Below are 18,344 nucleotides of genomic sequence, written 5' to 3'. Positions count from 1 at the left end.
GAATTTTTCAAAGTCCATCCAAGATCAGCTGAAAATGGTGAAGTCACCATTTTTTATAGCTGAGTAGTATTCCATTGTTGTATATATACAACAACTTGCTCAGCTACTCATCTGTTGTTGGACACCTGAGTTGCTTTCAGGTTTTTTCCCCAGGAGAGGAATTGCAGGATCATAGGGTAGGTCCATTTCTAGCCTTCTGAGAGTTTTCCAGACTGCTCTCCACAAAGGCTGGACCAATTTACATTCCCACCAGCAGTATAGGAGAATTCCTTTGACCCCACACCCTCTCCAGCATTTGCTGCTTCTGCCTTTTCTGATGTATGACATTCTCATAGGAGTGAAGTGGTATTTCATTGTAGTGTTTATTTGTATTTCTCTGACAATCAGAGACTTGGAGCATTTTTTCATGTGCTTCTTGGCCTTTTGTTTCTCTTCTGTGGTGAATATTCTGTCCATGTCCTCCCCCCATCTTTGGATGGGGTTATTTGTTGTCTTGCTGTTGAGATTTGCAAGTTCTTTATATATTCTGGTTATTAGCCTCTTGTCTGATATATGGCATGTAAAGATCTTCTCCCATTCTGTGAAGGGTCTCTTGGTTTGGGTAATAGTTCCTTTAGCTGTGCAGAAGCTTTCTAATTTGATGTAGTCCCATAGGTTTATACTTGCCTTAGTCTTCTTTGTAATTGGATTCGTTTCATTGAAGATGTCTTTAAAATGTATGTGGAAAAGAGTTCTGTCAATATTTTTCTCTAAGTATCTGATAGTTTGTGGTCAGAATATTTTTTTAAGACACTGAATCTCAAATTTTTCTGAGAGTTAAATGAGTCACTATGTACACACTACTAGAATAAGCTCTGGCAAATAGTAAGCACTTTAGAAACATTACAGGGGCCTGGTTGTGACTCACCTGGCTGAACACATGCTACAATGTTGTTTTCGACGGGTTATGTTGTTTTCGCCAGGCTGGCTTCACGGGCAGGTAACAGATGACCAGGGACTCATGGTTGAGCTGTAGGCAGTATCTCTTTATTCATGCAGGACACAGCACAATCTAAACTGAGCTAAGCTAAACTCAAGGTACCATAAAACTCACAATGCTGTCTTTATATGTACTTGCCAAGTAGGGTGGAAACAGGATGTGACATAGAGAGGGTGGAAAGAAAAGTGACTGGTGAAAATCAGAGTGTGACAAGGAGGGGGAGGAACAGGCGAGAATCCTATCACTGAACCACCAATGCCCTGGAGGGAGGGTGGTGCTTGTTAACAGTGGTTATGTAAATAGAATGCAGTGGTTATGTAAATAGAATAGTGTTAAGCAGGGGGGATTTAAACCAAATGAAACAGAAGGGGTCTCATGCATACCAACAATTCCCCCTTTCTTTTTAACTAATGGCCATAGTATTAGGAGTGTGGGGTGAACAGAAACCTATATGGTACAGGCGTTTTTAAAAAAAAAAAAACTGGCAAGGGAGTCGGGCTGTAGCGCAGCGGGTTAAGCGCAGGTGGTGCAAAGCACAAGGACTGGCATAAGGATCCCGGTTCGAACCCCGGCTCCCCACCTGCAGGGGAGTCGCTTCACAGGCGGTGAAGCAGGTCTGCAGGTGTCTATCTTACTCTCCTCCTCTCTGTCTTCCCCTCCTCTCTCCATTTCTCTCTGTCCTATCCAACAACGACAACAACAATAATAACTACAACAATAAAACAACAAGGGCAAGAAAAGGGAATAAATAAATAAATAAATAATAATAATAATAATAAACTGGCATAAGACATGGAAAACAAAATAGGCGAGCAGCAATAACCAGTGTGATGCCAAGGGGAACGTTTCTTGCCTCAAAGGGCAAGGCCCAGCAGGTGAAAGGGCATTTCTTGCCTCTGGGAACGCTTCATGCCTCTGGGGGCATCTCTTGCCTCAAAGGGCGTTTCCTGCCTCTGTGGGCATCTCTTGCCTCTTGGGGCGCTTCATGCCTCTGTGGGCATAACATAATAAGGAGGGGAAGTTTTCTGCCTCTGGGGAAGAGCCTGCAGGCGACGGGACATGGTCTATAAAGTCTCAAGGCAATTGGCTGAAGTTAGTCTTTGAGAAACACAGCAGCGTGTACCAGTAAGTCCGATAGAGATGTCAGTCCAAAGTAGCTGACCACAGAAGAAAATGCCAGAGGATGAAATGCTGCACATCTGTCTCGATGGGGAATGTCAGCCACCAGAATTCTGCAGAGAGTGATCTTTGGAGTCTGTGAATCTGTTTCTTCAGGTCGTGCCAGGTCACATCATTGGTTTCCGAGGGTGTGTTGTAGTCATTCCATCTTGTGGGTGATGTCAGAGAACAGGGGTCCAAATGGATTTCTAGGAATTCCATTTGAGTAGATGCTTCTTCATGTGAAGACTTGACAGCTGAAATTCACTTACTTGTCAAACAAAACTTGTAGCAGATTAAAATTTTACTATAATTGATAACTCCATTATAATTGGAAATCCTTTCTAGTATGATTTTAAGGTTGTTTAAACAGTTCAAACTCAATAAAATGTGGAAAGGTAAGCAAAATAACCATTGTAGAAGCCTCAGGCATGAGAATAATTAACATAATCATTGCACTATCTGCCCCACCCATAACTCATACTGTTTTCAGGATTAAACGTTTCAGATTTATGCCAAGACGTAAAAAAATAAATCAAAGGAGGCAAAAATAATTTTTTGGATTGTTTCTGGATGTCTCTATAAATCATGGCTGCGTCCAGCATTTTTTTTTAAGTCAATGTCAAACAAAAATTCAGTCATTCAAATCACTGTCTTATGATACGCAACTTGAACCAGATTATCCAGATCTCACCATGTAGTACCAAGAGTCCCCGGAGGGCGTCCTAGTCCAAAAAGCTCCTCGAAATTCCATTTAGGGTGTTTCTGACTGTTCCTGCTGGATTGCTTCAGGCACCCATTTTTAAAAGCGTCTTCCCATCGAAGAAAGAATCCAATCAGGAGAGTAGAACTATCCACATGTCTCCATACTTGGGAACTGCCAGGGTACTCAAGAATGTTCTTCAAATTAGAGTAGTCCTTCTCCATGGGAAACATGTGAGAAGAAGTCCAGAAAGTCCCAGTGGAAATCCCCATGCATATCCCAAGGTCTACGATCACGGTCATAAAGAACCAAATTGTGGCCCAGAGCAAAATGCAGTCCTTCTCCTCGGGAAACATGGGCAAGGGAATCCAGAAAGTCCAAGGAGAAATCTCCGTGCATCTCCCAAGCTCTATGATCCTGGTCATAAGAAACCAAAGTTCCCGGTCAGGGAACAGAAGTGTGGCCCAGAGTAAAATGTTCCAGAGACAGAGAAACTGTCTCATAATGAAACAGTAGAGACTTTGGCAAACCTCTTCATAAGTAGAAGAGAAGACCATAGTGCATAGGTAGGCAAAGTCTTCACTTATCTGGGAGTTACGCAGGTCTGGCCCCACGTTGGGCGCCATATGTTGTTTTCGACGGGTTATGTTGTTTTTGCCGGGCTGGCTTCACGGGCAGGAAACAGATGACCAGGGACTCATGGTTGAGCTGTAGGCAGTATCTCTTTATTCATGCAGGACGCAGCACAATCTAAACCGAGCTAAGCTAAACTCAAGGTACCATAAAACTCACAATGCTGTCTTTATATGTACTTGCCAAGTAGGGTGGAAACAGGATGTGACATAGAGAGGGTGGAAAGAAATGTGACTGGTGAAAATCAGAGTGTGACAAGGAGGGGGCGGAGCAGGCGAGAATCCTATCACTGAACCACCAATGCCCTGGAGGGAGGGTGGTGCTTGTTAACAGTGGTTATGTAAATAGAATGCAGTGGTTATGTAAATAGAATAGTGTTAAGCAGGGGGGATTTAAACCAAATGAAACAGAAGGGGTCTCATGCATACCAACACTACAATGCATGAGGACTCAGGTTCAAGCCCCAGATCCCCACCTGCAGGGGGAAAGCTTCGAGAGTGGTGAAACAGTGCTGCAACTGTATCTCTGTCTCTCTCCTCCTCTCCCCCTTCCCTCTCAATTTCTATCTCTATCCAGTAAATAAATAAACATAACATTTTTTAAAAAACGAAACATTACATAAAATTACAAGACAAGAGGCTATCCTAAAAAGAATGTGTATAAGAACCTCCTATATTTGTGTTGGATTTATATATTCAAGAACTCACACCAACGAGACTGTAGCAACATGCATTAGTAAAGATTATATATTCTAGTAAAATCTCAGGTATCCCAGAAGAGGGAGATGGACCACTCTGAAAACTAACACTGACTTTCATTTGAAGGACAATGGAGATAGTACTAATAAAGACTTAGTGTATCACAAAAAACATAATAGGAACTACGAGGAAAATAAACCCTCAATCTAATAACAAGCACATCCAGGGACATCTCAAAAGATATTTAGATCTCAAACTGTGTTATATGAGGAAATAGGGTTGTATATGTAAAGCAATGCTTACCATTATACACTCTGTCACTCAGGGAAGCCAAGGTACATATTTTGAAGATTTGTGGAACATAACAAAGTAAGCAGACAAGAAAAAATAACCCTGTAAAAGACCATTTCTCTTTCAATTAGCTACATGGTGATTTTAGACTAATTTTAAAGAAAATATGATTTGCCATATTCTGAGTGTCATTTTAGTGGGAACTTAGAAGTTAACTTTTGATAGAAATAGACATTCAATTGAGTCAACATGCAGTTGTAGAAATAGATGAACAATTATTTTCACATCTTCCATGATCAAGTTTCAGTTTCATCAAAAATGTACAGTCGTTTGAATAGAAATGAAATGCTAAACATAAAAGGTCCAGAGAAGTGATTCAACACTAAACAATCTAAATGAGAAACTGTGTAAAGTTCTCCATCACTAACGAAGAGAAATCACTCAAAGTCAAGTTAAATAAAAAGTATAACGTTTAAAGCAATGTTGTTTCTGGACATTACATAAAGCTTCTCAGCTGTTTCTCAGAAGCTACTCCTTTTTGTTAAACATAGTCTGTCTTCACTCTAATTATCTCTATTTTATAGATCATATCCTTGATTCTGTCACAAGTGATTGAATGACCTGGGGGATAGTTTCTTACCATTGCCTCAGTTTCTCTGTTTACAGAATGAGGGTCATAATGCTTGACACCTTCATACTTCACTGAGGTGTTTCCCAGATTAATGAGTCACAAATGCTTTGAGCTGCTCTGATCAAAGGCACTGTATAACTACAAAGAATTGTTATTATTTACCAGTGTGCTTTTTATTGTGCCACTAATGAGCATTGTGGTCAGCTAGAACTTATTAGGGGGAAAAAAATAAGAGGCAAAATTTAAGTAGACTGCTTCTCTCCATATTCAGATATAATTGTTAATATTAATTGGTGCTTTGTAGACATATTGAAATCGGGGCTTCCTGCAGTCTTGCAGTTCCTTTGTAAACCCACATAACATCTTGAGTTTAAAAGAGTGAGCACTTGAGTTTCAAGTGAAAACTTAAGAGTTTTCCTTGAATGAGGGCAGGTTTCACATAACATTCACATTTCAAAAAATTTGGGAGAATGGACACATTTAATGCAAATGCTTGCATTAAAACTATTTTTTGATTACTCTCTTCTTCATTTTAATATTTAGTATGTAAGTAATTTCACTGATAAGTATCTCTCTCACACAAGTTTCACTTTGCTCTGCTTGGAAAATGGAGCAAGCCAATTTTTCATTTATAGAAGCCAACAGTCAAATTATGGGTTTTACTTGAAACTTTTAATTACAATTAAGAGTGTGAATTCATTTTCTGTTCCTCCTTAAACTGTGTTTCTTTGTACCATTATGTATTCCAACATAAATAATGCAAGTGAGAATTCTTAATGCCCCAAACGGTATGTATCTATCACACTCTTGAAAAGATTCCATCCTTTTCAAACTGATAGATGGCATAGAACCATTATGGTACGAATCAGATTCCAGATGATTGAAGGAAAGCTTATATTAACAATAAATACAGATTTTATTCTAGTTTTTCTTCCTAAAAGTGCATGTCAAAATCTTCGGGGAATAGTTAGAAGCACTTTGGGTCTCTGACAGGCAAGAAGGAACAAAATTTCTCCAGCCTTGGCAGACCACCCGTCTCTGAGCAGTGTTCTTTCTTGGCCTCAGGCCTCTTTCCTAACCTAAAGGAAGCACTCAGCCACTGGAAGCACTTTGGTTGAAATGTTTGTGAAACAAGTACATCCTTCAGTACTCAGGGTAAATGAATTTTTCATGAGCTAAGATCTATGTAGAAAAGTTTTCATGAAAATTGAGCATTTTTAAAGGAAAGTTCTGTGTAGTGAATTGTGTTTTTGCAACGTATACATGTTTAGGCCTTAATCCACCATGGTTGTAGTTGTAGCTGGAATTTTTGCAGATGAAGAGATTTAGAAGAGGCCTCATGATGGGATTTATTGTTCTATGAGGGCACCTCTCTATTTCTTTACATCTCTCTTTTCTGTTTCTCTTTTGTCTGTGTCTCTTTCTCCACCACCCACCACGTAAAGAAATAGCAAGGGAGACCAGCTGCAAACTGGGAAAAGGGTCTTCCCTACAGACCACTTTAATCTCAGAACTCTAGTCTCCTGCACTGTAAGAATATAAATGCTTGTTTTATAATCTCCACTTTTATCTGTGTTATTTAGTTCTAGCAATCTGAGTTGAAGAATACAAAGAAAGAGAAGTATCAACAATTCTGAGGTGGGTGGGGGAGATTCCATAATTGTTATACAACAGACAGCCAAGCCTGAGGCTCCTAGGTCCCAAATTCAATCCTTGCCCTCTCCTCACCTGCATCACTACAGCCATAAAACCAGAGCTGAGCTGTGTTTTGGTGGTAAAAATTAATTAGCTAATTAAAAAAAACAATTCTGTGGTAACTGTATGGCACTTCACTTTGTTTAGTCTTAGCATGTGTAAATTCTAATTGGATTCATGATCTTAAAAAGTTATAAATTAAGAGGCGGATGATGCATCTTTTTCAGAAATTTATCTAATAGGTTATGCGTAGAATGTCTATGTAATAAATATCTAACCAGCAAATAGTGAACACCAGGCACACAAAGGACCAATACAAACTTCCCACCTCAAGCTTCCCAACTTTGAGTGCAAAACTGGTGATAAAATATTTTTCTAACTGGGGAACATATTTGAAATGATGAGAAATGTGGGAATGATGGTGTCTTAAATGAAAATATGGGAAGTGTGGCCAGTTGCGGATTGTGGGATGAAATGTTGTTTTATGTGATGTCTGTTTTGAGAATGACAATTTTGTCTTTGTTTGTTCGTTTAATTGGAATGAAGTATGAAGGTGTGAATTCAATGTAGGTTGGAGATATTAGTGAAAATTTTGTATGCTCTATATCTTATTTTTGAAATGATTTTTGAATGATTATTTCATGATTTGTGCTTTCTGGGGTATTGCTTCTTCAGATTAACTTGGAGGAATGCCACTGTATCTTTAAGGTATTACAATTGTTTTGATTTTCTTTCCCTTCTTTTTTTTCTTTCTCTTTTTCTCCTCCTCTTCCTCCTCCTCCTTTTTCTCCATCTTCTCCTCTTCCTCCTTCTTCTTTTAGATAAACACAGAGAGGTAAAAAGAAAATAAAAGAGATCACAGCACCAAAGCTTTCTTCAATTCAAACCCGAGTCATGCATATATAAAGCAATACACTATCCAAGTGAGCTACTTTGCTGACACTAACTCTCAGTTTTCTCTTTATCTTGTTTTCATGATAAACCGGATGGAATGTTTAAATGAATGTTTCAGATGTTGTCACTTTTTCCTTACTCTCTATAGACTAATCTAAAGGACTGGGGATATCAGTCTTTCCAAAGTATGAAATGTCAAATGAATGACAGAAATTTTATGTGAAAAAGGCCTTTTCTTTGAGCACTAGAAATCACCACTAAATTCTAGTGCAATGGTTAGTTAAGTTTATCTAAATTTGAATCCTGACTTAATCCTATTATAATTCTAGTTTTCAGACTACTCTTCTATGGAGCGGGGTTTATTGTAACACCATCCAGGACCACTGTGAAGTATTTGCAGAAAGATTTCCACAGTGTCAGTGGGTGTACAATGAGTACTAGCTCTTGCATTATTAAACGGCTTGTTTTCCAGTTTGAATGACTTCTTTTTCTTGCTCAGTTGCTCCGGCTAAGCATTTCAGTCTTGTGTTAAATTAGAGTGGTGACAGTGGGCATCCTTTGATGTTAGAGGAAGAGTTCAACCTTTCACCACTGATATGATACTAGCTGTGGGTTTATGATATATGCTTTTTTTTCTCACATTGAGATAAATTTATTCCATATGTAGTTTGTTAAGTGTTTTATGCTGAATAAAATAAATCATATGGGAAAAGACAAATACTGTATAGTATACGTTAGAGGCAGGGGATAAGTAAGTTCTGGGGATTAATGCATAACATGACTATGCTTTATACTACAGCATATTATGAATTAAATAACACTGAATTGTACATTTGAAATTTTCTGATCATCGATCATACACACACACACACACACACACACACACACAAACGGTGGCTACAATGAGTGGTGACCATGATGAAGTTGACTAGCTTGATTATGGTTCAATGCATGCATATACTTTACAATTTTATTTGTCAACTATATTTCAAAAATAGAAAAAAAGGAGGGGGCATTTGTAGTAATCTATGACACTTGAGTACTTTAAGAAGTAATTTAATTGATGTGTATTAAAAAACCAAATCTTAACACTCCCCAGAGGGATTCAGAAAACAATGTGATGATACTCATGATAATTGTGCCCTATTATCTGCAGCCTACTTGTTTCTCTTACTCTATCCTTTCCTCCTTCCTCTTTATTTTCCTTCCTCCTTTTCTTTCTTTCTTCTTTGTTTTCTTCTTTTCTTCCTTCCTCCTTCCCTAGGGCATTCAATGAAAATAGATTCTGTTTTCTACTGTGCCTTGTTCTTGGTATTAAAGATAAAAAGATATGGACCTTTCTGTAAAGGAGTTTATAGAATGACTTAAGTATCTTGACTTACACATAGAATGCTATTATAAGGTCTTAATATCTAATCTGGAGTCCTTTTCTCTTGGAAACAATGTAGTATTCTCATTTCATTTCTGCCTAATTTAGCACAAAATTGTACTTGTTTATAGCCAATTGAGTGCTAAAAGTCTAAAGGAAGTTTATTACACAAGGGTCTTTATAAGGCAGTTGAATTAGTTGGACAAAGAAGTGGTGGAATTATTAAGTAATGCTTCCAAGTAATATTGCTATTTTATTTTAAAACTGCACATAATAAAGTCATGTTAAATGAGGCATATTTGGTAGCGGGTGAAATATACTGACATTTATCTTGGGGAAATGTGGAATGAACACTTGTGACAATAACAGTCCTCTAAATCAATATTCCCTCAATAAAGTGGTAGTCAAGTTGAAATAAGAAAATAGAAGAGAAAGGAAGAAAGAAAGAAAGAAAGAAAGAAAGAAAGAAAGAAAGATAGGAAGGAAGGAAGAAAGAAAGGAAGGAAGGAAGAAGGAAGGAAGGAAGGAAGGAAGGAAGGAAGGAAGGAAGGAAAGAAGGAAGGAAGGAAGGAAGGAAGATTTCCAAGCAATGGAAATTGCAGGACAATTTCAACAAATCCATGAACTCAAAAATGGGGAAGCTGAAGAGGAATAAAAAAGGTGGAGGGCCCAGTGCCTTATGATAGGAGGAGACAACCAATTAGTAGAAGGATGATATGTGCCCACAGCTACCTTAGAGATCTGTGAAACTACACCCCTGTGACAACAAGTATCTCATAAATATTCCCTCAACAATGTGGTGGGGTTGGGTTGGCCTCATCTTTGTTTTGCAAATGACAGAGAATTTTCACTTAGAAGTGCTTAGAAGTTCTTTTGTTTTTCTTTTTCCTTAGAGAGAAGCAGAGAGGCAGAGACAGAATGAAAGAAATCATAGTACCAAAGCTTTCTTCAGTGAAGTAGGGACCAGGAACAAGTATGGGTCATGCACAAAGGAAAGCAGCATACTACCCAAGTGAGCTATTTCACTGGACTGGTGATGGGGCTCTCATACTATAAATCATGAAACGCTATTATTATTTCCTTGTGTTAAGATATGGAAAATATCATTATTATTTTTCAACTTTGAAGTAATGCTTGCTTTCTTATTTTTTCTCTTTATTTTATTCATTTTATCTTCATTTCATTTCATATTCGATGCTATATTTAAGGAGCAATAGATTAGCTACTTTATTAGTTAATAAGATGGAATTTTATCTTGTACAAAACGTCTCCAGTAATTTTTAATAAACTTGTTTCCTCTCTAAAAGTTTTCTTTAGCAACCACAGAGTAGGATATGTTTATTGATTATAAAATTGATTATAAAAAATAAACAAGCAGGGCTGGATTGTGGCACATACCTAGTTATAATGATTCTGGTAGAACCCAGGCTCTCTACCAGCAGAGGGGTCTCTTCACAAGTAGTGAAGCAGGTCTGCAGGTATCTGTCTTTCTCTCTCCCTCCCTCCCTACCTTCCCCACCCTTCTCAGTTTCTCCTTGACCTATCCAAAACAAGTGAAAAAAAAAAAAAAAGACCACAGGAGCAGTGGGTTTGTAGTGCCAGAACGGAGCTCAAGCAATAACCTTGGAGACAAAAAAAAAAAAAAATTGTAGTGCTATAAAAAATGAATACAGATATTTCTAAAGTAGCTGTGTATATTTATGCAATTATACTCCCTCATGACAAGGTATCACTGTTATCATTTGATGGCCCTTTCAAATGGCATGTTGTCCAGTGACACTGAGTATCCCCTGCAATCCTGCACTGCCCTTTGATTTATCCCTAATAATCTCAGCATGTCCTAAGCATCTGCTACCCAATCACCTGAAATAGTTGTAGCTTTCTAGTGGTTATGAAAGCTAATCCACATAAAGTCAGAACTATCACAGTAGTGACCAGAGTTCAAGGACCCCCACCTCCAACATAAGACCTCCAACAATTAGAAAACTCACCTCCCATTTTTTTCTCGACTGTTGAGTGGGTGACCTAAGTGAGTTCACCTCTGGTGTGTCAGTTTTTATTGACCTGGGCTGATAGTCTTTATTGTTTCAGGTGTGATTGCATCACTGCCGGTAATGGGCTTACCCTGCTGACTAAAGTTGGACTCCTTTAGGGGATTTCCATCAGTCTGCAGGCATCCCATCCGTGGGCAGTAAGTGATGGTGGTCCTGTCAGACTCTGTGTGATCCACAGAGACACAGATGCATGCACACATACACTCATGATACTTTTGCTCTATACAAACTTTGTCCTTCGGGTTTCTATTTTGTCTGAAGAGAATAAATAGACCCCATAGTAGTCATGCTGGACCTTCAGAGAGTTCCAAAATGTATGAGAGAGTTCTTCCACTGTGTATATATGATTTTTTTTCCTCAGACTATATCCAGTATCAGTATCTCAGATGAAGTTTATATAGTAATGTCTATATGGACAATTCCCAGCCCCGGCACAAAGACAGACGCTCAGATAAGACTCTTTTCTCATCTCTTTCTGTAAATTGGACTCTCTTGTCACCACCACAGCCTGGTCCTGGAAAGAGAACAGTCCTCATGCAAACCAGACTTTACAGCAAAGGAGAAGTGGACACACCCAGGTGGGAACACTACTCGTGTTTTCACTTAAATGCTTTCGTAAATATGGGTTCACCATTGCAATATCCATGAGAGGTAGGATCAGGGACCTCTCAAAAAACACAGAGTCTTGAAGAAAAAGAAACAGTCTCCAGACACTTGGACATAACTCACTGGTTGCACTATGACCAGAGGTTCAAATTACTTTCCCCACATTGACAAAGAGGTTCAAGCTCATGTAAATAGGATCACAGAGAGATAACTGTTTAGCTGTGAACTCTGATACCAAATCTGAAGCTCTTCTTGAATGTTATGCTCCTCAGAGAACTTCCTCACAGTGAAGGAAAATGAGAGCATGGCTTGCACTGTAATTTGGGGGGTATGTTTCGTCTTTTGGTGGCCCTGACACTCACCTGGGCACATCCCTTATGTTGCATTCCATACGGATGATCTGTCTCACCTTCTAACAATGCAATGAAGTCATATCCCTCCACTGACTTACAGAAGCTGTCATCAGGTAAGTCAGGGGACTTGCACAACCCACACTTGTACAATGCCAAGGTTGGGGCAGGCTCCTGGCTCCTCATTCAGCTTCCTCCACAGCTAGCCTGCCCACCTGTTGTCATGTGATTATCAATTCAGTCTGTTTATATCATACTCCATATAATTTAAGAAGTATAGATTAGAAGTGGGAAATGGAGATGATAAATCCATTTAAAATTTCATCATTAAAAGAGAGTATGGGATCTGGGGAGCGCTGGCTGGTGGCATACCTGACTGAGTACATGTATTACTATGTACAAGGACCTGGGTTCAAGCCCTGGTATCCACCTGCTTGCAGGGAGACAGGGAGAAATGGGGTAGCTCAAAAGCAATGAAGTGGTACTGCAGGTCTCTTTCTCCTTCTCTGTCTCCATTTCCCTTCTCAATTGCTCTCTGTCCTACCAAATAAAATTAATAAATATTTTTAAAATTGTTTAATATTGTTGATATTTACAATACTTAAATTTTTGTGGTTTCAATCTGTCTTCCACTACACTTGGGGAAGTTTCAATGATATGTGTGCCCTCTCTCTCTCTCTTTCTCCCTGTCTCCATATGTGTATGTACACACACACACACACACACACACACACACACACACACACATATGAAAAAGTCAGCCAAAAATAGTAAAGCCCCTGCAATCACAAAAAAAATGTCTATTACCTTTCCTTCACAATAACATTTGATAGTCCTGCAGCACTGAGCGCTACTTTTCCAGTCTAATAGACACTGGCTGGCCTTTTGTGTCAACCTCCTTCAGCATGCAAATAAAAATCCCACAGCTCAATTCACCTTTCACATGATGAAACCATTAAAAACAATCCTAAAGGAATCCATATACCCACTAAGTATAACAAGTAGAAATGTACACTGTGCTATCAAACAAAAAAGTGAAACACTGGGCTATAACTGTAGCAGACTACCCATCTGAAAACTAATTGTTAGGAAAGGAATCCATGAGGAGATGGCACTCTGCACCTATTCCATCTTGTGCCCTTTGAGAATCCTACCTTGATAAAGATGCTAGACCTTGTTAAAATGCCAGTGAGGGGATATAACCAAGTCATGGATTCCTTTGGAGCTGTATTGGTCATCCATTCCATTTCTGTTGTGACACAGTGTGTCTCAGGACAAGAGAAGTTCTCTGCTCCCAGCTCTTCATCCAAGGTCTAACCAAGGTGTCTCCAGCTCCTTTCTTCTGTGAGGCTCTGCGAAGTACCACTGCCTTGTTCTCACCCACCTCTGGGACCTCTTACCTAGCTGGGATGTGTAGCCACCCTCAGTGTCCCTGGTTTGTAGAGGCATCACTCTAATCTCTGCCTTTCTCACACAGTGTTTCTATGTCTCCATCTCTCTTTGTATTCAATGAACTTAGGGTCTCATCTGGAGACCTTAGGTGCAATCATACCTGCAAAGACTCTAAGAAGACCAAAGGAGTTCCCAGGTACAGGTCCTGGGAATTTAGTACCTGAATGTATCTTTTTGGAAGACAAGTTAACTGAAAACAAAAGTCATTTAGGAGCCTATGTAAGAAAAAGCCAACAATAGGTGCAAAATTGATGGGCCAAGAATGTGTTCAGATCTACAGAACACAAGTGAAGAAAAGAAAAATCAATATAGAACTTCCACACTATAAATTAGAAAATAAATAAATAAATAAATAAATAATCCCCCAACTAAGCAACCCCCTTATTTCTAAGTAGGAAATCATATTTCCACTTGTAAATTGTTATTATACAAGACATGAGTGTGAGTGAGAACAGCTATCCTATACCCCTACAAATATTTTTACCTCTTTGAATTGAATCAGCTTATCCCTCACAAAGTGTTGACTCAGTCTTATATATGTATGCATATAGATAGGTACACACACAAATGCAGATATACGTGTTCGTGTACACACACACCCTTAGATACAAGTAGTTTCTTGTGGCTTTAGTTTAGATAAGTTATAAAGTGAACACATGAACAAACTTTTCCTATCTGAGCATATAATGCTGCATTTCACATAACTAGAAATCATAGATGCAGAAAGTAGAACAAGTGTCTCTGAAGTCCAGTCCCTAAAAGACCCTGTGCAACAAGAGTAACCACAGTTAAAATGGTCCTAAGTGGCTAGACTGTCTACATACTAATGTGTTTATGCAAGCAACTCTAAGCAACTTCTTAGTTTCATCAAGTGAATATATGCTGCTTTCAGGTTGTATTATAGTTCATAATATGCTAGAATTTCACCGTTTCAGATAAAAAGAGATAGAGTGAAGCCATGCTGTACATGAGCCAGGCTCGATCCTGATAAAACAGATAGTCTTGGGTAGTAATATATACAAGCAAAATAAGGAGAGAACAGAGAAATCCTTAAATACTGTTATGTAGGAAATAGTATATTGGAAAAAAGAAAAACAAAAAAAGGGAAATAGTATATTGGAAGTAAATCAATAGATGCCAAGGACTAAAAGTTCAACTTATTACTGTAAAAGGGGCTTGCTATACATTCCTTGGCATATATTTTAGTGCTCACCTGTTGTGATGAGGACCATCCAGGCAGAACTGTGGCTTTCTGAGCACATCTCATTGACACCACGCTGCAAGCAAAGGTGGCCTTGTCACCTGGGAGCTCAGGACTCTTCCTGGATCTTATGGGCTCTTCTGAATGTGGAGTTTTCCTGAGGCTTTTATCTATGGAACCCCAAGAAAATCACAGGAAATTCCATTCACTCTCTGTAGACTAGTCACTTTTTTTTCTTATATGAGATAAAATTCAGCTTTAGGAAAATCTACATTTAAGCAGATTTTCTGTCTAATGTACTGAGGGAGATATCACTAAAGCTTAGCACAAGGCTTAACATTATGAAACGACCACAACACCAGCGACATTTGTTCATTCTCCCAGGCTCATAAGTGAAAAAAGTGCAGCTGTGCATTAAGGCCTTTCCCACTTACCAAGGACATCTTGAAATATAGACACTGTGTTTTCCCTGCGTTAATATTACATGTTGTTTACTTCAACATATTACCACTTACGTGTTATTTGCTGAAACCAGTTGGGAGATGAATAGGTTTAGGAGAAGCCAGTCTCATGGGTTCATTTTCCCGAGTTAGGGTCCCTGAGAAGTCCCAGTTCTGCACACAGAGGCACTCTATTCAAGCTGCTTGTTTATTTGCATAGAAATGACAGCATTCATATAAATGGTATGTGTGTGCTTTCTCTATCATCTGAAAACAGTGTCATCTACAAAATGTATCCATTCATCTAGCTAGAAGCATGCTGCAAAGAGAAAATAATCCTCTTCCATTTCTTAAAAAAAAAAAATCCGGATGGGAAAATATGGAATTTTCCGTGCCTTCAATGTTAAGGTTTTATCAAGCACCTTTACTGTTTCAACCTATAGAGCTTCTTTTTCAGGAGGAAATGAAGTAGTTCCTAAAAGGAGCAGTGGCCAGTGTATGAGAGGCACTGGCCTGCCTCCCTTGCTCACTGGTACTGTTGCTTTCTCAGAAAAGTTAAAACTTTCTAGGTTTCAGCTACATAAAATAGCTACTGAAGGGTGTTGCCATTCTATACATAACAAAAGACTTGTGCAAGTCAACAAGTGATTTTTCTGGAGACCTATCAGGTGTTGTCTGCAAGTATGACAACTGGAGGTTTCAGAAACTCCAGGATACAGAAGTTTATGTGAATGGAAGGAATACAAAAAGTGCATGACTCAACCTAGAACAAATAATTATTCAATATGTATTTGCTCATGCTCATCTAGAAACTAAACCACATTTATAGAGTCCTGAATGATTTGAATAGAAATATTTATGACTTTTAGCTATATATGTCAGCTTGTTTAAGCTGTAGTGCCTATTTATTTGTTCAAGTATCTGTATATATATTGCCAGGAAGACAATCCTTAGATGTAATTAATGTCCAAATCACTAAACCTAGAGCTAAGTAGGTTGTTCTCCATCATGTTGGTAGGTCTGAACCAAGCAGAAGAAGGTGAAAAGAGCAGACTGGGGTTTCTCTAAAAGGAAGAATCTAATTCTCATGATTGCAGTATTATAGGAACGCAGGTGGTGGTAGTGTTGCATGTGTAAAATCATACTAAAACTTTCAAAAACAATGTTATACAAAAGAGACTTGTTTTATGCAAAAATACTGTAACATAGGCTCAAGTTTCCAGCTGGTATTCTGCAGAATTATAACTCAAAACGATAATCTCAGCACCTATATGAATGTATAACAACTGTCACTGCTTCTCCCACCCACTAATTATCATAAAAAATTCAAACTTGGGGGGTCAGGGGTAGCGCAGCCGGTTAAGCACAGGTGGCAAGAAGCGCAAGGATGGGCGTACTTATCTGGATTCGAGCCCCCAGCTCCCCACCTACAGGGGGGTTGCTTCACAAGCTGTGAAGCAGGTCAGCAGGTGTCTAGCTTTCTCTCCCCCCTCTGTCTTCCCCTCCTCTTTCCATTTCTCTGTCCTATCCAACAACAATGACATAAATAACAACAATAATAATAACCACATCGATTAAAAAAAAGTGCAACAAAAATAGGGGGGGGAAAATAGCCTCCAGGAGCAGTGGATTCATGGTATAGGCATCAAGCCCCAATAATAACCTTGGAGGAAAAAAAAATCAGACTTATCAGTCTTCACACACGTAAGCCAATTTTTTTTTAAAGAAAATGAATAGCTCTCCCTATTCATTCTACTTTCCACTTCTTCATAGACTTCTAATGTATTAAATGAATTTAAGATCCCTCAAAATGAGGCAGCAAAATGACTTTGAAAAGTAAATTTATATAGGTTATAAGGACAAAACTATACCCAAGGTTGAGTTACACAAACTGATGGATAGCATAGACATAAAAGGAGATATAATGAAGCAACCATGGAGTTTTTAGAATTCATCTTCCAAGAGCAGAAGGGAAAACACTAGCAGTGCTTGGACTAGAGTTGGTGTATTTCACCAAAGTAAAAGGCTCTGGGGTGAAGGGGCAGGCTCAGGTACTGGAACACAATGGCAGAGGAGAACTTGGTGGGAGTTGAATTGTTACGTGGGAAAATAGAAAATGTTATGCATGCACGAACTATTGTATTTTACTGTCAGCTGTAAACTATTAATCCCCCAATAAAGAAATTTAAAAAAAGAGAATTCATCTTCAAGATTTCAATTCAACTCCTACCTAAATCACCAGATAGAATTAGTCCTACAGATAGACTCACTGCTATACCTATAATTACTGCTCATAAAAAAATGTTCTCTTTAGATATACACACTCACACTATTGTGTATATGAGTATATATACACAAACATTATATTCATTCATATACATATATGAACATATATATAATATACATATATGACATCAGCTTTATAATAATTCATGTATACATATGCATTATATAATATAGTAAAACAATATGGGTTTTTTTTCTCAGTAGATCCAAATTAATCCACAAAGTGACATTGCCTATGTCAAATAATATATAATATTATAAAATAGCATATAGTTGTATCGCTAGCGCACTGGATATTAAGTCAACGGCATTTACTAGGAACCAATGAGAAATCAATTGTCCAGTATTTCTTACAATCTCTGCTATATGAGTAGACACAGTATTATCCTTCTAGGACATAATGTTAAAAAATTAAGTGGTGTGATCCAGGAGGTGGTGCAATGGCTAAGGCACTAGACTCTCAAGCATGAGGTCCTGAGTTCAGTCCCCGGCAGCACATATACCAAAGTAATGGCTGGTTCTTTCTCTCCTCCTATCTTTCTCATGAATAAATAAATAAATAAATTATTTTTAAAAAATTAAGTGGTGCTGGTTATAGACCTACTATGCTGAAAGAGAGTTAAACATTTTGTTAAACATTGAAAATCACTTAACCTTACACCCTTATGTCCGGGAAGTTTAAGGTAAGGATAAAGACCAATTTACAATCAACATTATCTGCTCTTTGCACATTTACTTTTCCTTTTGTCAATATTTCAAATCCCTCTTTTATATTCATTTGAATTTTTGGACATATTCGTTCAAATAAAGTATCACATTTCCTTTCAAAATACTTAGAATCAGTTTACACTTGAAACATGAATGTGTAGATGTAAATAAATAAATGTGATTTATCACATCAACA

The 18,344-nt window shown here is 38.3% G+C and overlaps 1 protein-coding gene across 1 annotated transcript in view; it reads right to left on the bottom strand.

Moving 5' to 3' along the window:
• Positions 1-18,344, bottom strand: part of LOC103114577 (uncharacterized) — a 267,524-nt gene that overhangs the window by 217,742 nt on the left and 31,438 nt on the right. Inside the window, exons 5-6 of the mRNA XM_060190787.1 lie at positions 14,727-14,884; positions 13,614-13,703 (exon numbers count right to left, since the gene is read on the bottom strand). Of these exons, the coding sequence (XP_060046770.1) occupies positions 13,614-13,703; positions 14,727-14,884 (248 nt within the window). The remainder of the gene's footprint in view (positions 1-13,613; positions 13,704-14,726; positions 14,885-18,344) is intronic.

The sequence above is a fragment of the Erinaceus europaeus genome, chromosome 4 (genome assembly GCF_950295315.1).
Source record: "Erinaceus europaeus chromosome 4, mEriEur2.1, whole genome shotgun sequence".
Lineage (NCBI taxonomy): Eukaryota > Metazoa > Chordata > Mammalia > Eulipotyphla > Erinaceidae > Erinaceus > Erinaceus europaeus.
The sequence above is the reverse complement of the archived record's forward strand: the minus strand, read 5'-3'. Positions and strand labels throughout refer to the sequence as shown.